This window comes from Mirounga leonina, unplaced genomic scaffold, assembly GCF_011800145.1.
Source record: "Mirounga leonina isolate KUSES-001 unplaced genomic scaffold, KU_Mleo_1.0 Mir_93, whole genome shotgun sequence".
Classification (NCBI taxonomy): domain Eukaryota; kingdom Metazoa; phylum Chordata; class Mammalia; order Carnivora; family Phocidae; genus Mirounga; species Mirounga leonina.
Genome location: NW_023270854.1, coordinates 47,175,570 through 47,194,445, shown reverse-complemented (window position 1 = coordinate 47,194,445; position 18,876 = coordinate 47,175,570). Strand labels below are relative to the sequence as shown.

General features: G+C 47.7%; 1 protein-coding gene across 1 annotated transcript in view; it reads left to right on the top strand.

The window, feature by feature from the left end:
* Positions 1-18,876, top strand: part of CABLES1 (Cdk5 and Abl enzyme substrate 1) — a 111,000-nt gene that overhangs the window by 69,909 nt on the left and 22,215 nt on the right. The window contains 1 exon segment of the mRNA XM_034996036.1: positions 1,037-1,114. Within this exon segment, the coding sequence (XP_034851927.1) occupies positions 1,037-1,114 (78 nt within the window).

Below are 18,876 nucleotides of genomic sequence, written 5' to 3'. Positions count from 1 at the left end.
TCCTTTAGCATGGATGGATGAATGATAGAGTGGCTGGGGTGGGTGGGTGGGGGGGTTGTCCTGTTCGTTGAGACCGGAGAAGCAGAAAGAGCCAGAAGACAGAGGGCCTGCTTTGCCGTGCCAAGGAACCCAACTTTATACTGGGCAGGTAGACAATTTAATATCATAGTTGTAAAAATAAGGTCACAATCTCCAAACCTTGATGCAGTTAGTAGTAGTAGGTTTTTTTTACCTCTGATTTTATCATCATGATTATTGAAGAAAAATCTGATGTGTATTGCTACTGTGTTAAAGAATGTTGGGTTTTTAATCTCCTCCACTTGTTTCTCATTTTTTTTTTATCAGCAGTTCTCTTTGGCAAAAGTTATTTTCATATGCCAGGATAAGTACTTTTGAGAGGTGTTTTTTTTTTTTTTTTTTTAATGTTTTCTTAAGTGGCCTTTGATTGCATAAGAGCATCATGCAGAACTGTTTCCAGTAGTATCTTTATAGCAGGAATGAAGGCTAAGACTGATTATGTAATTGTTCCCTTAATTTATTCTCAGAACCTAACATGCTGCCAGCATATAAAAAAAAAACCCCAACGATCACAATGGCATCTGAGTGTCTCTTGCTCACGGTTTCTGGCACTATTGCTTTTGCATCGTTCACTGCAGAGGAGAAATGGATGGTTCCAGTGTGGCATGACTGTTGGCAGCACTGGGCGCCCCAGACTCATGGCTCTGTCTGTCCATCCTGCTGTGCAACCCACAGCCGACAACTCTCGCTAGAGAGGATTTGTGTGTACTCCTTAGAGACCCTCGCCAGCGTCTGGCATGTTAACCTTTGGGTAAGGAGAGGCGGCGGACTTCTGCTGCGCTGAGGTTGCATTTTGCAAGGAGCACAGAATACCATCTGTCAGAGGAGGCGCGGGAGTGTGCAAATATTGCTGTGAATTCCATGAATGCTTAATTGCTACAGTTGTTTCTTTTTTTTTAATTTAACAGTCTTTGCATTTAGTTTGTTTGTTGTTTGTTCTTTTTTTTTTATTTTTTAGAATAGTCCTTATCAGTGGCAGAAGATCCTTCTGTAGTATATTTTCAGTGCTGCCCTATCGTGACAGTGCCCAAGTTGGGTATGTATCTGCATGCTTGCTTTATAGTTCTCTGGGTGAAAAGTTGTGACACCATGTGCGTAATGTGGTTGGCCTTCCCATTTCAAAGAACTTGCCTTGCTTTGACACTGCAGATTCAGTACTTGCAAATTTGAAAGAAAGAAAGCTCCACTTTCTTTTCAGCCAGAAAGCTTCCTTGTTATTGTGTGTGTGTGTGTGTGTGTGTGTGTGTGTCTGTCTGTCCTCACCATGTGGCCTACTGTTTCCAAATGTGCATTTTGTCACCTCTTCCAATACTGTAAAGCAAGAGCAATCCGGGGACCCACCCCATTCCTCAGGGCCATGTCGACTTTTGGAGAAAGGTAGGTGAAGAAAGGAATCAAAACAAACCATGTGAACGTCCTGCCTCTCGCATCTTGGGCTTCGGGCTGGAAACTGACCAGCAAGCTGGAGCAAATAACAAAGCAAAATGGTACCAGGAACAGACCTATGTGATTCACCACAGGCCAAAGCAACGCTTACTTCTCTAGCTCAACAAGCCCTTCCTTTTGCTCTGAAGAAAAGTAGGTAAGTGAGGCTCTGTCCTTGCAGAGCCTCCCCTTTACTCCCCATGCCAAACTCTGTGCTCATCTCCTCTGAGTCTTTGCAGCCTTGCCCCTCACCTGTCACTGCATCCGGTGTTTGTTGTCAGGGACCTGCTGGTATTTAGGGTAGGACAGCTCACCCCATAGGATGCCAGGAATCTTGCGGGATGTAGGCTCTGGCCTCTACAAACGAAATGCTGGAATTGCCCCCTAGACACTGTGACAATGACACACTACCCACTCATGACCATCGCCCCAAGGGAGGGCAGTGTGGCCCCTGGTGCTGATTAACCATTTATTCATCTTCCACCATATTGCACGAGCTCTCCCCTGGTCATGCCTGTTCACCATGGCTTTCCCTCCCCCCACCGTAGACCTGTCAGACTCGCACCCGTTCAACTCACCATGGTCCTTATTTGTACTGTACACCGTAAGCTTCATCGAACAGAAAGTAGCACATCTTCTTCTTCATGGAATTCTGACTCAGTCATTTATTAGACGTGTGCCTTAAAGAGTAGCAGTAATCTTACTGTTGATTGAGCACGCACTTTGTGCCGGTCCTTTTCACTCCCTGCAACTTTACAACAGCCTTGCAAAGTAGGTGTTCTCGAAAAAGTAACAGCAAACCCTTCAGGTTAGGGGTTCAATGATCACCTGGGCGTGGCCGGCAGAGCTGCCCGCAAGAGACCTCATGAGGAGGCTTGCGTGACCTTACCAACCTGCTGTGGTCCCAGGATTGGCTGCACCTGAGAGCAGGCTTATTCCCTGTGGACACTAGGTGGTACCAGCTCACAGACCTCTGCGTGACCCAGAAGGCCGGTTCATTAATCTTACACAAATAATCGCCCCAGGGCCCAGATTATTTCAGTGTGACCAGCCTGTGAGCACATTTCCAGGGAGATCTGAATCAGCCATGGAAGGCTGTGTGCAAGTATGTCCTCTCATGGCCAGCTTGGATGGCCACTGTGGGGTTGGCCTTATTTTTCTATTTTTCTGGGCTTCCCTTGCTGACCTTTCTGATTGATGTATTCTTTCTTTGGCCATGGTCCATTTATTCATTTATTGAGTCCTTTTATGTGACTAGGTGCTGGGATAAAGATGGGCCTGGTTCCTGTCTCCTGGAACTTAAAACCAAGAAGGGGAGACATGTTAAAATTTCACATACAACTAATTACCACTTTTAATTAAGGCTAAAGATGTTCGGTCAGGTCAGGTGACTGCCAGCTCTTCCTGGCTGAGAACTCATTCGGTTTCTGTAACGTAATCTGACTTCTCTGTGCTTTTGTCTTAGAACTGTTCATGTTTGTTTCATTCTGGAATGGTGCCTTTATTTCCAAGTTCTGGGGCCCCCTCACTATGGTACCCAAGTACTTATCCCCATTTTATAGATAGGACCACTGATCCTCAAGAGTTATGGTCTCAAACATCAGCTTTGGACCAGAATGGGAATTTGAACACAAGTCTGTCCAGCCCTGGGACTTTCCATGACTCACTCTGGCCAATAGGCGAAACAAGTTCCATATCCAAAGCCATCTGTGAAATGGAGCTTTTATGATAACTGCCTCGCAGAGGTGAACTAAGACTCACAGGGTGACTGACTATACGAGGTCCAGCACAGCACCTCGCACAGAGGTAGATGGGGCCAACTTGTCAAGGACCCCAAATTTCTTTTTTTTCTTTTCTTAAGATTTTATTTATTTGACAGAGAGACACACAGCGAGAGCGGGAACACAAGCAGGGGGAGTGGGAGAGAGAGAAGCAGGCTTCCCGCAGAGCAGGGAGCCCGACGCGGGGCTCGATCCCAGGACCCCGGGATCATGACCTGAGCCAAAGGCAGATGCTTAACGACTGAGCCACCCAGGCGCCCCAAGGATCCCAAATTTCTTAAGTAAACGCAATGTGGGGATCGCTGAGGAGAACTTGTGAGACTTGTAGTTTTCTGCTCGGGCGAATCACTCGCCTCTGTGAGCCTCTACTTTTGTTCCTCTGTAGGATGGGGATTGCAAGTTACTACCGGTGTCGTTAACTTTGAAGATCACTGCATTTTACGCGGAGCTCATGGGAACACATTTTAACTTAAACTGCCCAGGAAGAGATCACCCAGACTATCTTTGTTTGATATCCTTATTAGAAATGCGTGGTCCTCCCCATCTTTGACATCTGGAGGAAATGCTAGCTGGCCACCAGGGTGCGGGGAGAGGGGTGGCCGTCGCTGCCTGGGTCTCCTTGACTCCCGCTGGGAGGGCCTCGTGTGTTACAGGGGCGATGGCACAGGGTGGCCGGCTCGCTCAGCTCTCCTGCTGCTTGCCCCAGAGGAAGCAGCAAAGTGTGTTTAGGGGGATCACAGGGCATAAACTTTAGATCTTTGACATGAATAAACTCTCCTCCTTCAAACTTTACAAATGAGGAAACCAGGGTGCAGTAAGGTTAATTTTCTGTAACAAAAAAACACCGGGTCCTTTGTAATGCCTGACAGAGAAAAGAATATGCCTGTTTCTGTAGCATATTCTGCTTAAGAACTCACACAAGAAACTACGAACACCATTCAAAATATTGTAATTTAGCAGCAGGATGAAGAAGCAGTTCTGCTTTGTAAATTTTTTGATGAGTAGACATCCTATTCATGAATAACTGCCACTTAGGATTGTTTTTATTAAGTATTGGGAAATCACTATACTCAAGTAATGAAAGTATTTATACTGGTAAATTATATACATACATACTTTACGGTACTTTAGTTCATGCCTGTATTAACTAATACCTTTCTGCTGGAGTTCTCGGTGTGACTAGGACACAAATCCTAGCATTGTAGGGGTGGGAAGGATTTCAGAGATGACGTGGCCTGGCCTCCTTGCTTCATAGCTGGGGCCCCTCGGGCACAGGGGTGGACGCCCAGCAGAACCGTTGCTCCAGAACCCAGTACTCCAGCCACCTTAGCCCGTTGACTTTGTGGTTTCTGGTCGCCATTTTTCTGTTGTGTTTATGCACGTGGACTGAGCCACAGGCGCCTGATTATTCCAGACAAGCGTAAACCCCCCTGCTAAAAGGAATGGTGTCCAGCTCCAACTTCATCATAAGGAAGTTTTAAAAACAGGAAACTCAGAAGTTCATCCAGTGTGTACTTGAACCTCTTTTACGAGGAAAGCATCTATCAGGATGGCCTTATCTCTTTCCGGCTCTGTTTTCTGGCTTCTCCTGCTGCGCTGGAGCTTCCCAAGTCTGGCTCTCACGTCTTGGCTGGCCCTGACCCCAAAGCTTTGTTCTTGGTTTTAAACTGAACTGAGCACTTACTTTGGCTCCTGACATCAGTTGACCACAGCAGACAGGCCAGTCTCAGGAGAGGTTTTACTATTTATTCGTTCACTTACTCATGTGTTTCTTCTGCCCCTATGGGTACAAGGCCTTGATGGAGGCTGGGAGGGTATAGGGATGAGTAAGACCCACTCTTCAGGAGCTTATTATCGAGCTGGAAGCCAGACATGTAAACAACCAAACCAGCACAACTTGGGAGTCCCAGAGAAGTGCTATGGAGTGCTTTAACTGCCCCCAGATCTTTATCAACGCCCACATTTATATTGTATCTGCTATTGGCAGTAAAAGCCAAGAGCTTGCTGTGTAAGTCTCCATCCCCTCCCAAGGATATTGCCACCCCTGCCTGCCTCCTGAGTAGAAATTCAGGCACTACTACCGCATAGCAGGATTCACTCATTCGCCCCACAGACCCTTTCAAACCTACTATGTGCCAGGCACTGTTCTAAGCAGTAGGCATACAGTGGTGAACGTGAAAATGTCTCTTGACTCGTCACCCTCTGAGGGTAGGAGACAACGAACCAGCTAGTGAAGACACTGACCATCAGATGCAAGAACAAACAATGAAGTGAGTCCTCAGCAGTGTGCAACTGGAGCATAGAGGAAGGTGCTCAGGGAACTCAGGGATCAGGGAGTGCTCCCCAGAGACAGCAACTCTTAATCAAGACTTCGAAGTATGAGGTCTTGGAGAAGCGGAGAAGGATTTTCCAGCCTCACCGTTGACTTCTGAGGATATAAGGTGGTCTGGCCCCTTGGGAACTTCTTGGGGGTGGGGTGGGGTGGGGATTCTCTGTAACGCCTGGCACGTTGAGAGAATTGGGTAGAGCACCATCCCCGCGGGACCCCCGTTGCTGACCCACACTGCAGCAGTTTGCCTTAGGTAGTGAGGGGAGGGGGTAGAGACAGAAGTGAGCTGTCCTGGATGTCACGGCCACAGGCGCATCACTCAGCCTGCCCCAGGTCTCAGTTCGTACAGTGTGGAGGTTTGACTAGACTCTCCAAAGATCCTGCACACTCCATTCTCATCCTTGTCAATTTTGCTAATGTGGAAGCTGTTAAGTCTGGTTGAATGAGGAGTTTATGAATGAGGCATGCTGTTCACACTTTCCATCCACCGACAATCAGCTGCTTTTAGAGCTCCTATCTGAATAATTATTCTCCATTCAATTTTTTAAAATTTGAGGTTTTTTTGTTTTTGTTTTTCTAAGCACAGGTCTGGTGACTTTGCAGTTTTGTTTGGTACATGGTCTCCCGGTGTGGGCTCATTTGGGGTCATTTTGCATACCATCAGGCTTATACTTCCAAGCTGACAGTAGAATCATTAACAGTGATTTCTAGAGCTCCTGCTTGAAGCAGACTGCTCTGGTTGTTTAGCAAGTACTGTACTCTTCAAACTGTTCTTTCCTGCCTTGATTCATAGATAAGGATACTTGAGAAAAAGAGCCTATTTCCTTAGGATTCGCTGATTAGGTAGTCCCACATCTGTGTGAACACAGTAATGGTAGGAACACAAGCTAAAGCATAAATAAGGCTTATGGTATGTCAGGCGCCATGCTAAGGGCTTTTTATACATTTGCTCATTTAATCTTCGCCAGAAGCTCATGAGGTAGGTTCTGGAATTCTCAGTTTGCGGGTACGAGGTTGGGGCAGATTGGCGTAGCAGTGGTGGCCGAGGTAGGAGAGAGGGTGGGCAGGCAGACCGCAGGCTCAGTGAGGTGCTGTGTTCTCTGCTTTGGGGCAGACAGACCCCACAGGAGCAGTTCCCAAAGCACTGACGCATAGCTGAGAGCCGAGTGTGTATTTTTTTTCGCCGTCATGCCCTATGGCTCTGCCTGCTGGCTCAGGACCAGTGACCAGTGCGGGACGCTGGCTGGCTAGTGCGTATCTGGGTGCTGGTGGAGCTCTGTGTATGTGCCCTAGGAGGGCCACGTCCTGGGGACCCAGTGGCCTTGGTGCTGGGTGGTGACCTTCCAAAGGCTTTGGAGGTTGCCACTTCACCCTACAGCCTGGCTCCTCCAAGGGCAAACCCCAGGCATCTCTGGGTGGAGTCTTGGGTGAAAATAATCTGTGATTCCCCTCATCTGAATGTTTGTTGGCTAGAGAATAGGAGGGTCCATAGAGAGTGGGGAGGAGGTCGCATGATGCAGGTATCAGCGTGGTGCGACACCCAGGCTGCGTGTGGGCGTCGCTGGTTCAGGATCCTGAAGTGCTGCTTGCTCAGGTCTCCCCAGTACCCACCCAGCGCTGGCCAGGTCACCCCACAAACACCACCAGGAAGCGATTCAGGGACTGGTAAGGGTCTTCTTCCTTTCTTTACACCATGCTGGAAAGTGCTGCTCTTTGAGAAATTGTGCTAAGTAGTTACATTAGCACCAAACATGTCTTTCCTTCACAAAAGGATTGGTGACAGGGCTTTTTTTTTTTTTTTTTTTTAATAGGCTTTCTTGCTTGCTTAATGAGCTCTCTTCTTTCTTAAAATATCATTTGATTTACAGAGTTTGCGTGCATACAGCACTTCAAGAAATCATCTGTTAGATAAAACAAGATGCTTCTAATAACTGTCCTTCGTTCCTGCTCTTCCAGTTTAGCAACTCAGAGTCTTGCCGTGGCTCTGATGGGCACGGAGGGATGGAGTGCAGGGTGGGATACGCTCAGACAACAGGATCCTCCCTGACTGTTAGGGGGAGGCAGTGGACTTAGGGTGGTCCACAGAATGTCCAGGAAAGAGAAAGTATAGACACTGGGAGTGACCCAGTGGGAGGCAGTGCAGCTGGGACAAACATGCGGCCACACTCTGGGCTTCTCCTGTGGAAACGCTGCTGTGGATGTCTCCACCCCACAGTTGCCAGAAGCTCTGACCCCCGGCTCCACTCCATGTTACTTCCGCCTCCAGCCTCCACGTGAGGGCTTGGGCTCAGCTGAACATAGGCCGCCTCTGGGCGTCTGGGAAATGTAGTCTTTGGCCTTCCTGGGTACTGTGGGCCCATCTGCTGTCTCTGCCATTAGTGGCTCACTGGAGAATCCACCTGTCCCCACACTGAATCTGTGGAGGCCACCAAAGGACCCCAGGCCTTAACCCGGCATCAGTCCCAGGAGGGAACCCTCAGGATATAAGGGTCCCTTTACTCTGCCCCATCCCCCACCCCCTGCAAACATGCTTCCCTGAAAGAGGAAACTCTTAGTGTTTTTCAAACAGGTGTGTAGTTTGTAAAGAAATAGAGGGAAATGGCAGAAAGGAACGAAAAGATAGACCTTGCATTTACCCAGGTGAATACTCATTCCAGTGTTCATTCTTTCCCAAACTTCTAAATTTCCCAGTGGCTGTCTTTTGGTTTCATCCTGAAGAACTTGCTCTTCCTTTACTATTTCTTTAGTATGGATCCATTGCTTCAAGTTTTTTTGTTTTTTTTTAAGATTATATTTATTTATTTGACAGAGAAACAGCGAGAGAGGGAACACAAGCAGGGGGAGTGGGAGAGGGAGAAGCAGGGAGACCTATGTGGGACTCGATCCCAGGACCCTGGGATCATGACCTGAGCCGAAGGCAGTCGCTTAACCGAGTGAGCCACCCAGGCGCCCCCATTGCTTCAAGTTTTATCGGAAAATGTCTTTGTTTCACTTTCATTTTGTTTTTTTGTTTTTTTTTTTTTCAATTTTATTGAGAAGACAATGTCTAATCAGACTCTATACATCTCCAAATCCCAGGCGAAAGCAGCACCCCCAGCCCTGCAGCCTCCCAGCCCTGGGCCCGAGACTTGTGCTCCCAGCCCCCTCGGTTCTCACCAGTGCCACTGCGGACTCCTGACCATAGCCCTCAGTCGGGACTAGTGTTGAGTTTAGGAAAATAGGACCAAAGTCAGATACATGGGAGCCCTTGCACCCTGGATGCTTGTTGTTTTTGCAGCTCTAGGTTTATGACCCCTGCTGAAAGCCTCTTTTGTGGTTTTCTAGACTAGTGAGCACAGAGACAGGGCCTTAGACTCTGGCCTCATTTCTCCTCTCAGACCCATCTTCTTCCATGGCCTCTCTCTCTTTTTTTTTTTTTAAAGATTTTATTTATTTGAGAGAGAGAGAATGAGAGACAGAGAGCACGAGAGGGAAGAGGGTCAGAGGGAGAAGCAGACTCCCCGCTGAGCAGGGAGCCCGATGCAGGACTCGATCCTGGGACTCCAGGATCATGACCTGAGCCGAAGGCAGTCGTTTAACCAACTGAGCCACCCAGGCGCCCCCCATGGCCTCTCTTGTTGGCCTTAGTAGGATGCCTGGCTCCATGACAGGTTCTCCTTGCCTTTGGGGCATTTATACTTGGTGCAGAGTTTGAAAGACTATTCTTGCCCCGCATACTGGAGCTTCTTACTGATGGAACTCAGACCTCTCCTCCAGGGCCCTTTCTTAGGTCACTCTCATAGTCCCCCCCCGCCCAATGCCCTGCCTCAAGGCCCTACTAAGAGGCCACTCGTGTTCCATGGTACCCTTAGGCCTGTCTGAGCACTTAACAAATACATTTTAACGTCTTTGTAATTTATCCTTAACCCTCCTTGAGGGTGGATTGTCTTAGTTCTCAAGGCATCACTCACACTGCAGTGTGCATAGTAGACACTGTATTTGTTGAATGAATGATACAAATGGTACTTCTGAGGACTGTGTCTTTAGACTTTGGAGAATGGCTAATTTTATGACTATATCATTGCCCCCCAAAATGATGGCCAGACTGTCTGCCTCAGCAGGAGCAGGTGCTCCCTAGGGTCCTCAGCCTGGCACCCCATCCCTGTGGGCATCTTGATAGGAATGGCAGCACTGGCCGGGCAGTCAGAAGGAGGGGCCTGGAAGATGCCAACAAGGATGATTGGTCATGGGTCTCTGCGCCCTGCTTTTCTGCAAATAACTGTCATGGCCACAGTGAAAGCTGCTAAGTCTATGGTGACTAACGGTGGGGTCAGGGTGAACCCAGATGCAGGTGCTAAGCTCCAACTAGGTTCCCTCCCCTGACCTACCCAGCCAGACGACTCCTCAACATGTTAGCTTCATCAACACCATGGATCACTTGTGCTGTGCTCCTTGAGTTGCTCACAAATACTAACACCCCAAATATTAAACCCAGGAATGCCAAGGGCCTTTTGCTGATGTCACACCTGGTCTGCCCAAGCCCCATCAGAGTTTCCTGGCTTTCAGCTGGCTGGCTTTTCCAGCCCTTGATCAACATGTGATTTTCCTTTCATATATACTGCTTTTGCTTAAAGCAAGGGACATCTTTGAGTTGACTTTTGCACAGAGTTAGAAGGGGTTAGAAGGGGTTGGTTTTCCCAGGCCCAGTACTACCCATGGGGCAGTGGGGAGCTTCATCTTGTCACTGGTGCCCTTTCCATGTTGGGTGAAGTGAAGCTCTGCCTTGGTCCTTCCCACCACACACTGACACCTTCACACAGTGGTGTGTGGTCTGGTCCTCACTGTCTGGCCTTTTCTGGGGCCCAGTATAGCCATGTCTAATCAGGCACATGTGTTGGGAAGATGTTAGGATTTACTTGCATGCTTAGACTGAAGACTGGCTTACAGGCTGCGCTAACTCCTTTCAAGTAAATTGCAGTTGGGCCCGAGTCCCACTAATCATTAACAAGGGTGAGTTGTCATCATTCATAACAGCAGGCCTGTGGGCTGAGCTCAGTGAGCAAAAACCACTTGCAAGGGTGTAGAAGCCCCTCCTGGACATGAGGGCATTGCCACTTCTCGGGGTATCCCCAGGCTAACTCACTAAAGGATACGTGACCCAGAAGATTCGCCACGTGCTATTTCACGAGTTCAGGGGTAAGGAGCACACTTCAACTCCAAAGGTAAATCTTTAGAGCTAGAAGGGACTTGGAGACTGTTCAGTCCTGTGGTTTTCAGACTTTTTTTTTTTTTTTTTTTTTGCTGAAGAAACCATTCCTCCAATACAAGTTTACGCAGAATGCCCATAAATAAAATAGCTAACCACAGTTATTCTAGAAAAGTGAGTGGGAATGAGAAGCCCACTCATTTTCACTCCATTCTTCATGGTCCCAGTAGGAAAACCACAGTCCTCCATCCTGTCTTTGGTGCTGAGGGGCATCTGAAGCCAAGGAGCATAGGATGCGTGGGATAGAGCTGGTGGTCAGGCAGAATCCTCAGTCCCAGCACATTAATTAGCTTTGCTGGTCCCAGGCCCACTCATCTGTAAAACTGGCTATGATGTCAGCCTCGGAGTTTTTGAGAGTATTAAATATGAAAGCTCTGAGCAGCCTGCCAGGCCGTACGTAGTAGGTACTCATTAAATGTTCACTTCGGTTCCGTTTTTGTCGAGTCACAGAGTTATTTCATTGTTCTTTTTAAGTCTGCCCCAACACAGCAAATCTCAATCCGATTTTTGATGAGTTATCTGGCCCTGTTTCTACAAACACAAGGGATTCATCTTCAGATCTGCTTTTACCTGGTCTTTAAATTGTTTTCCTTAGTGGTACATGCTTATTTTTAAAAATCTAGAATATGTGTGAAAATGAAAGGAAGGTAAAACTTACTGAGCCCTTACCTCCTGAACAAAACCTTCATTAATATTTTGGCCTATTTCCTTCCAGTCTTTTTTTTTTTCTCTCTTATCCCCTAGTGCATGTGCTTGTATGGAATATGAGGAGCTGATTGTTTTGTTTTGAACTCTCTTGCTGGTGGGAAGAAGCTTTGCCAAATCCCACCTTTCAAAACAAGCTATTGGAAGCTGGTCACTGAGAAGAGGAACAGATGTTGCCCATCTCTTTCACTATAACTGTAACATCAAACCTTCCCATAGCTGTAAACACTCTTCTCAGATTAAGCTTGTAAATTATACTATTTTCTGGGAAGAGTCCCAGCCTTAAACCAGCTCCCCTTCTCCCAACCAGCAGTTTGCCAAGGCCCGACGGAGTCTTTTTGCCTTTTATCTACATGAGTCACTGCCTTCTCTTTTCTAGTGTGGATCTGTGGTTTGGCTTGGCAACCCTTTGCTTACAAAATAAATTGCAAGTAAGTTTCCCGACTCTCTTAAGTAGGCAGACCCCACTTGATAAACAGCTCAGCCACACCTCTACCTAAGACCACTGCTCTCTCCTCTTGGGCCTCGGCCCTGTCCTCTGGGCTGCTGTGCTATCACCCTGGGGTCAGGAGCTGCCAAGGAATCTATGGATTCAGAAGTAGAGGGGAGAAACTGTGAGACAGGAACATCTTAGGAGTGAGGATCCTGGGGTCCTGAGAAGGAAAAGGAGGTCCAGAGAGGGAAGTGGAAATAATGCAAACTTGACCGCCTTTAAAATGTTGCTGAAGGTCAGCCCCAAACCAGGAAACTATGAGAGAGACTCCACTTTTTCCTGTTTCTTCACCCTCTTACACACCTCTGACCTGTTGCTCCTGAAACCAGAACTCTTGCTTTACTATGGGGCTAGTTCGGTGACATTATAGGCTAAAAGAGCACACTGTGGGCTGATCTCCATTTGCAACATCATTTCAGTGGGAAATGCGTTCTGAGTTCCAGAAGGCCAACTCAAAAGCTTTGGAACACAACCCGCTGGTGAGTGAGAGACTACAGGCCTTGTATTGAGGGCCAGTCCCAGGACTGTCTCTGCATACGGGGACTGACACAAGTGCCCAGATGCACTTTATTTACTGAAACGGGTATCAGTAGGTATTTCTGTATACTGGGATCCAATCAGAAGGAAGTAGCAGTGAACCCAGTTAACTTGTGACTCAGGGTTATGTAAAATAACCACGCCGGATGATTCCAGCATGATGATGTGTGTGTAGGAACGGACCCATTCAGATAACCAGACCTGACTGAATGGTAGTGACTGGGTTCGCTTACTACGGATATATATGAGACCATGTGGTGAAGAACATGGCTTCGCAGCGCAGCACAAGCTACCTCTGGGGGCATGTTTTAACATAGCAGTGTCCAGGGTTGCCTGGGTGGCTCAGTCATTTGAGTGTCCGACTCTTGGTTTCAGCTCAGGTTTTGATCTCAGGGTCATCAGATCGAGCTCCAAATTGGCTCCACACTCAGCAGGGAGACTGCTTGAGATTCTCTGCCTCTCCCTCTATGTCCCCCACCTCCCCTCGCTCTCTCTCAAATCTCTTTTTTTTTTTAAGATTATATTTATTTGGGGGCGCCTGGGTGGCTCAGTTGGTTAAGCGACTGCCTTCGGCTCAGGTCATGATCCCAGGGTCCTGGGATCGAGTCCCACATCGGGCTCCTGGCTCAGCAGGAAGCCTGCTTCTCCCTCTCCCACTCCCCCTGCTTGTGTTCCTGCTCTCGCTGTCTCTGTCTCTGTCAAATAAATGAATAAAATCTTTAAAAAAAAAAAAAAATTATATTTATTTGCTAGAGAAAGAGCACAAGCAGGGGGAGCGGCAGGCAGAGGGAGAAGCAGGCTCCCCACTGAGCAGGGAGCCCGATGCAGGGCTCCATCCCAGGACCCTGAGATCATAACCTGAGCCGAAGGCAGACACTTAACCGACTGAGCCATCCAGGTGTCCCAATAAATAAATAAATCTTAAAAAAATAAAATAGCAGTGCCCACGTGGTATTTGTTTATGTCCTTCTTAGCTTTTGGCATGGGGGCATTTCAGATGAGGTCATCTTCTTGGGTCCGTTTCCTGAGTGTTGATTGTTTTGTGACATAGAGAACAGCTGCTTCTAAGAGGGGGCCTGGAAGCCTAAATGCCCCCTGCCATTCCCCTCTTCCTCCCTACCCACTTTCCCCCTGCACATCTCTTTTCGTTGTGGAAAATTACACATTCACAAATTGTGTTTCTTTCCTCACACCAACCATATTCCCACACAGACAGATTCTGGAATGATCTCATGGATGAATCATGCCGTTATCCAGCTATTTATAAGAGCTGCCTTTAGACAAAGATTTTGGTGTAAGCTACATTAAGTCCCCTTCATTGTCTGCCAGTTAACCTTGAGGGGATGGCTTATCGATGGAGTGCTGAGTGTGAGGGGCAGGACTTGTAGACTAAAAGCTGCTTTGATTTCACTTTTTCCTGTCAGCCCTGGGCTTTGTCCCATTGACTCTGAACTGTGGTGGTGTAACGCTCTGCTCTGATACAAGTAAGCAGACCCAATCCAAGATGGCAGCTGTATTGTATCTAAAGAGGCGAGAAATAGGACTTCCTAAACTATGATAGATGCTTGTATCACTGAGTTCCAGTTGATGCATAATCTCTTAATTAAAACTGGCTCGCAAGTGGTATTTCCTAATCAGCTTTCAAGTTTTGCTCTCTGCAGCAAATCTCCCTTTTTTTTCCCTGAAAGATCTGGAAATCCTATTAATATTTAACTGGCTTTTAAATTGTTTATGCATCAAAGTGTTCAAACTATTGTCCCTTAATGAGCAAGTGCCCAGTGATGCTTCTGTTTGGCATTCCAAGGTCTCAAGTTTAGAGCACCATTAAATGATCACGAGTGGCAGTCAGGCCATCTTGGAGGCTGAAAGCCCTGGAAACTAGTTAATTGGATTACACAGTTCCATCTACTTTCCAGGTGTTAAGTATTTAAATCATATCTTTTTTTTATTAGGAGTAACATTGGTTCAGTAATCATATGTTCCTTAAGGAGAAGGCCTTACCTTAAACTCCTTATTTAATTTTTTTCTTTTTTAAAGATTTTGTCAGAGAGAGGGCGCGTGCAAGCACACACAAGCAGGGGAGGAGGGGCAGAGGGAGAGGCAGGCTCCCCGTGGAGCAGGGAGCCCCATGCGGGACTCCATCCCAGGACCCCAGGATCATGACCTGAACCGAAGGCAGACACTTAACCGACTGAGCCACCCAGGCGCCCCGAAACTTCTTGTTATTTAATAGGGAATCTTGTTTGATCAGTTCCATGCATTATGGCTCTTTGAGCATCAGAAAAGGTAATGAAAGATCATTTTGCCCGTTACACTGGATGAAATCAGGAGTTGGCCGTAGTGTGGTTACAGTGACCTAGGTAATCCCCTTTGGGCACCAGGATATCTAGATTGGCCATCTGCTCTGACCAGATGATTCCACAACTGCAAAATCATGTGTATTTGCTCTTTGCCGTGGGAGCTGAAACTAAGACACGTCCAGGGGGTTTCCAACCACCAAGTCACAGGCTTTCAAGGAGAGCTACATTCAGTGAATTGCGGGGCCATCCTATGAAGAGTAGGGTTTCGCTCCACAAAGAACCTCTATTTTTGCCCCTTGCTTAAGGGTATAACTGCTGCTTGGCTGTGTCCCCAAATGCATTTTCATCTTGTTTTCACTGCCTCCCCCATCTTCTGTGAGCCCCTACCCCGACCCCCTTAAACCATCTCCCATCCATCCCCATCCCCACCGGTCAGACTTTGTAAGAAAACCTTTGTGCTGGGTTTTCAAAGTGTGTCTGTTGCTTACAGCCTCTGCAAAAGAAACTTGAATAGATGAGAAATGAGCTCTTGCAGCTAAGTAGGTCTGAGCTATAGCGTCACCCGGGCCTGCGGAAGAGAAGAAAACAGACCCTTGCATTGTCCATGGTTCCTGACCCCTGGTTCTGTTAGTGCAACAGTCCAAATGAGATCCTTCCCTAGGACCTGCCTAGCCACGTTCGTCTGTGAGTGCAAGCTACAGCGTGTAAACCATAATGCACACGGTTTTGGCCAGTATCCACATCTGGTATTTGAACTTGCCTTCATGCCATTTTTAGAAGGAGGTGGAACATAAATAAATTAATATTTGGACTCTACATGTATCTGGGAAAAATAATCTCCTAGGCTTTTCAAAGAAACTGGAAAGTCCGACTTCAGTCTGCTTTCAATTACTTACAGCTGCAGCTCCGTGTTCCCCAGCTCTCTCTTGCTCCTGGAGGGTTAATGCTGGCTCTTGAGCCAAACCGATATTTCTTGTTTTCATACACCATTTTAATGAGAATTCAGAATAATGATGTTAGAAAGAAAACATCAAGATTTTATCACTACTCCCCAGGGACTTCTGCTTAATCCTTTTTCACTGGAGTTTTGGGGTTTTTTAAATATATATTTTTTAAGATTTTATTTATTTATTAGAGACAGGCAGGCAGAGGGAGAAGCAGGCTCCTTGCTGAGCAAGGAGCCCGATGTGGGACTCGATCCCAGGACCCTGAGATCATGACCTGAGCTGAAGACAGACGCCTAACTGACTGAGCCACCCAGGCATCCCTTCACTGGAGTTTTTAAAAGCTGTTTTCTGGGTGAAGCAGCTGCACCATTCACAGTTCCCCTCAAACGGGGGCATCCGGGGCCATAGGTCTCTTGCTTGCTTTTCACTCGGGTAAGTCCTGAGCAGTTACCTTATCTGTAAATCAGGTGGCGCCATGTGAAATCGCTGCGTACGTAGGTCAAAATGGGCAAATAACAGCATTTTCGTGTGGCTCATGTTAATACGAGGCTGCAGCAGAGCACTTAGCTAAGGAACCAGCACTGGTGAGACAGCAAAGAGCCAGGCTGCCTGGCTCCTTCAAGTAAATACTACACATCAGACATCGTGTGTATCTGGACAGAAACATGGAATGTCCCTGCCTGCAGCCAGCTCTCCATTCAGGAGTACTCTTAAAATGGGCATATTTTAATATCCTTATTTCTTTGGTTTTGTTTTTTTTTTTTAAGATTTTATTCATTTATTTGACAGAGACATAGCGAGAGAGGGAACACAAGCAGAGGGAGTGGGAGAGGGAGAAGCAGGCTTCCTGCTGAGCGGGGAGCCTGATGCGGGGTTTGATCCCAGGACCCTGGGATCATGACCTGAGCTGAAGGCAGATGCTTAACGACTGAGCCACCCAGGTGCTCCTTCTCTGGGTTTCCTTACCCCATGAAGATGGGCCCTGCTTTTAAATTAGTTTCAGCCCTAAATAACATTCTCTGTCTGGCAAAATGGAAACAAGGAGACAGTTGTTTGGGAGTTGGGAATTTGAGGCACGTGCTTGCCGGGGTGCTTTTCAGGCAAGGAGGACGTCCCGGAAGTGAGCCGGAGAGACTTTCATGAAATGCAAGGCGCTGCACTCTTTGTACTTGCTCCCCCCCTGGGCTGCCACGGCCGTCCCCTTTCTCCTTGCCCTTCACGGCTACTTTTGCCTCGTTGCCTGGTTCAGGTTCTTGCTCTGTTGGCATTTCCCTTTGTGAGGGCCAGCATCCCGGACGGCTCCCACAGGAGGCAGGGCAGCAGGGTGGGTGGTCTCTGGCATGTGCCATCCCTGGGTTCTGGTGGCCTCGCTGAGCCCCACTCTGCTCCCCGCCTGCTTGCGTGGCCCTTCTAGCTGCAGATTTAAGATCCATACCTGGAATGCAGGTCTCTGTTCACAGAGCATGTTTATAAAGTGACGTGATTTCAGTCATCCTGGACCTCACAGTCCCCCGCAGAGGAGGCACATCCCGAGAGTACTCCCATTGCTCAGAATATGCTTGGAGCTCTGGATGGGATGGTCTGCACCTTCTAACGGAGTGTTTACAGCTCTGTAAGTTACTGTTCTGCACCATCCCTAGGGGGTGAGCTTGATGCCTGGAATTACCTGAAGTCATTTATACTCATTTACAGTCCATCAGTAGGCAGGGCAGGGGGGAGCACTGATTCAAGTAATAGTGTTCAGAGCAAAAATATGTATAAATACAAAGGTTGCAGACTGGGATGGGTTGGTTATTGGCTTTTTTTGCGTGACTTTAGTGTTGATTCCCAGGGGGGCTCCAGAAAGTTTTGAGCATGGCAATACCATGGCGTCCTAAGGAGACTACCTTTAAAAAATGCAGTACTTACTGGATGCAAATTTTGGCTATTCCCTTTTTTTTAAATATTTGAGAGTGAGAGCATGCGCAAGCAGTGGGGAGGGGCAGAAGGAGAGGGACAAGCAGACTCCCCCCGCCCCCCAACCCCGAGCACGGAGCCCACTCAGGTTTTGATCCCAGGACCCCGAGATCATGACCTGAGCCGAAAATCAGATGCCTAACCGACTGAGCCACCCAGGTGCCCCATAGCTATTTCTTTTAAAAACTGTCATTAATCACACTTCTGCATTAGAGGTAGGCTTACAGAGCCAGTGATTGCTCAACTAAATCAGAGAAGCCATTTTCCTTCCCAGAAGGGGAGGTTCCTTGTCTGTTCCCTCACTCACCCGGCTCCTTCTCTTTTTCCTTGAATTCTTTATCTTCTGCCTGGAGAGGCTTGTCTTTACGTATTGTTTGTTCTTGCTTAGGTTGTGGGAGCCAGCCCCTGAATGTGGTGCCTCTCTCCAGGCCACACAGCAAGAACGCTGCGAGCCTGAGATGACTTTTGACTAACAAGCACCACATTCTAGAGCCAGAAACTGGAAGACAGTCCTTCCCAAACATGGCTGCATTTTAGAATCCCCTGGCAAGTGTTTAAAACTGACACCCAGGTTGCACTCCATACCAACTGAAACAGAATGTCTGCGGGTGGGGTCCAGGCTGCGGTAGTTTGTCAGAGATCCCCAGGTGATTCTAATCAGCATCCAAGCCCGAGGACCACTGCAAGGAGGGGGATTATCCTTGACAATGTGAGCAGTTACACCTGAGCGTAACCACAGCCAGCTCAGTCTTGCGTCTCTCAGGCAACGTGAGGTGCTAGAAACAGCCCTGGATGCAAAACCAGTCTCTACAGCCTGCCATCCTGGTGACCTTGGCAAGCCACTTAGCCTCCTGTGGGCTTTTCCTCTGTGAAATAAGATAATAATAGCAATACCTGTCTGATAGGGTCATGTTAAGGGATGGCAGAGATGATGCGTGGAAGTCTTCGTAAATTACGAAGTGCTGTGTAAATGTCTGATAATACTGGAGATTGTTCTTTTATAGAAAGATGATCGTGTTCCGGGTCCCCTGGCAAGGAGGCTGGGGTGGATGTGGTGGCATTAATTCCTTCATTACCAGC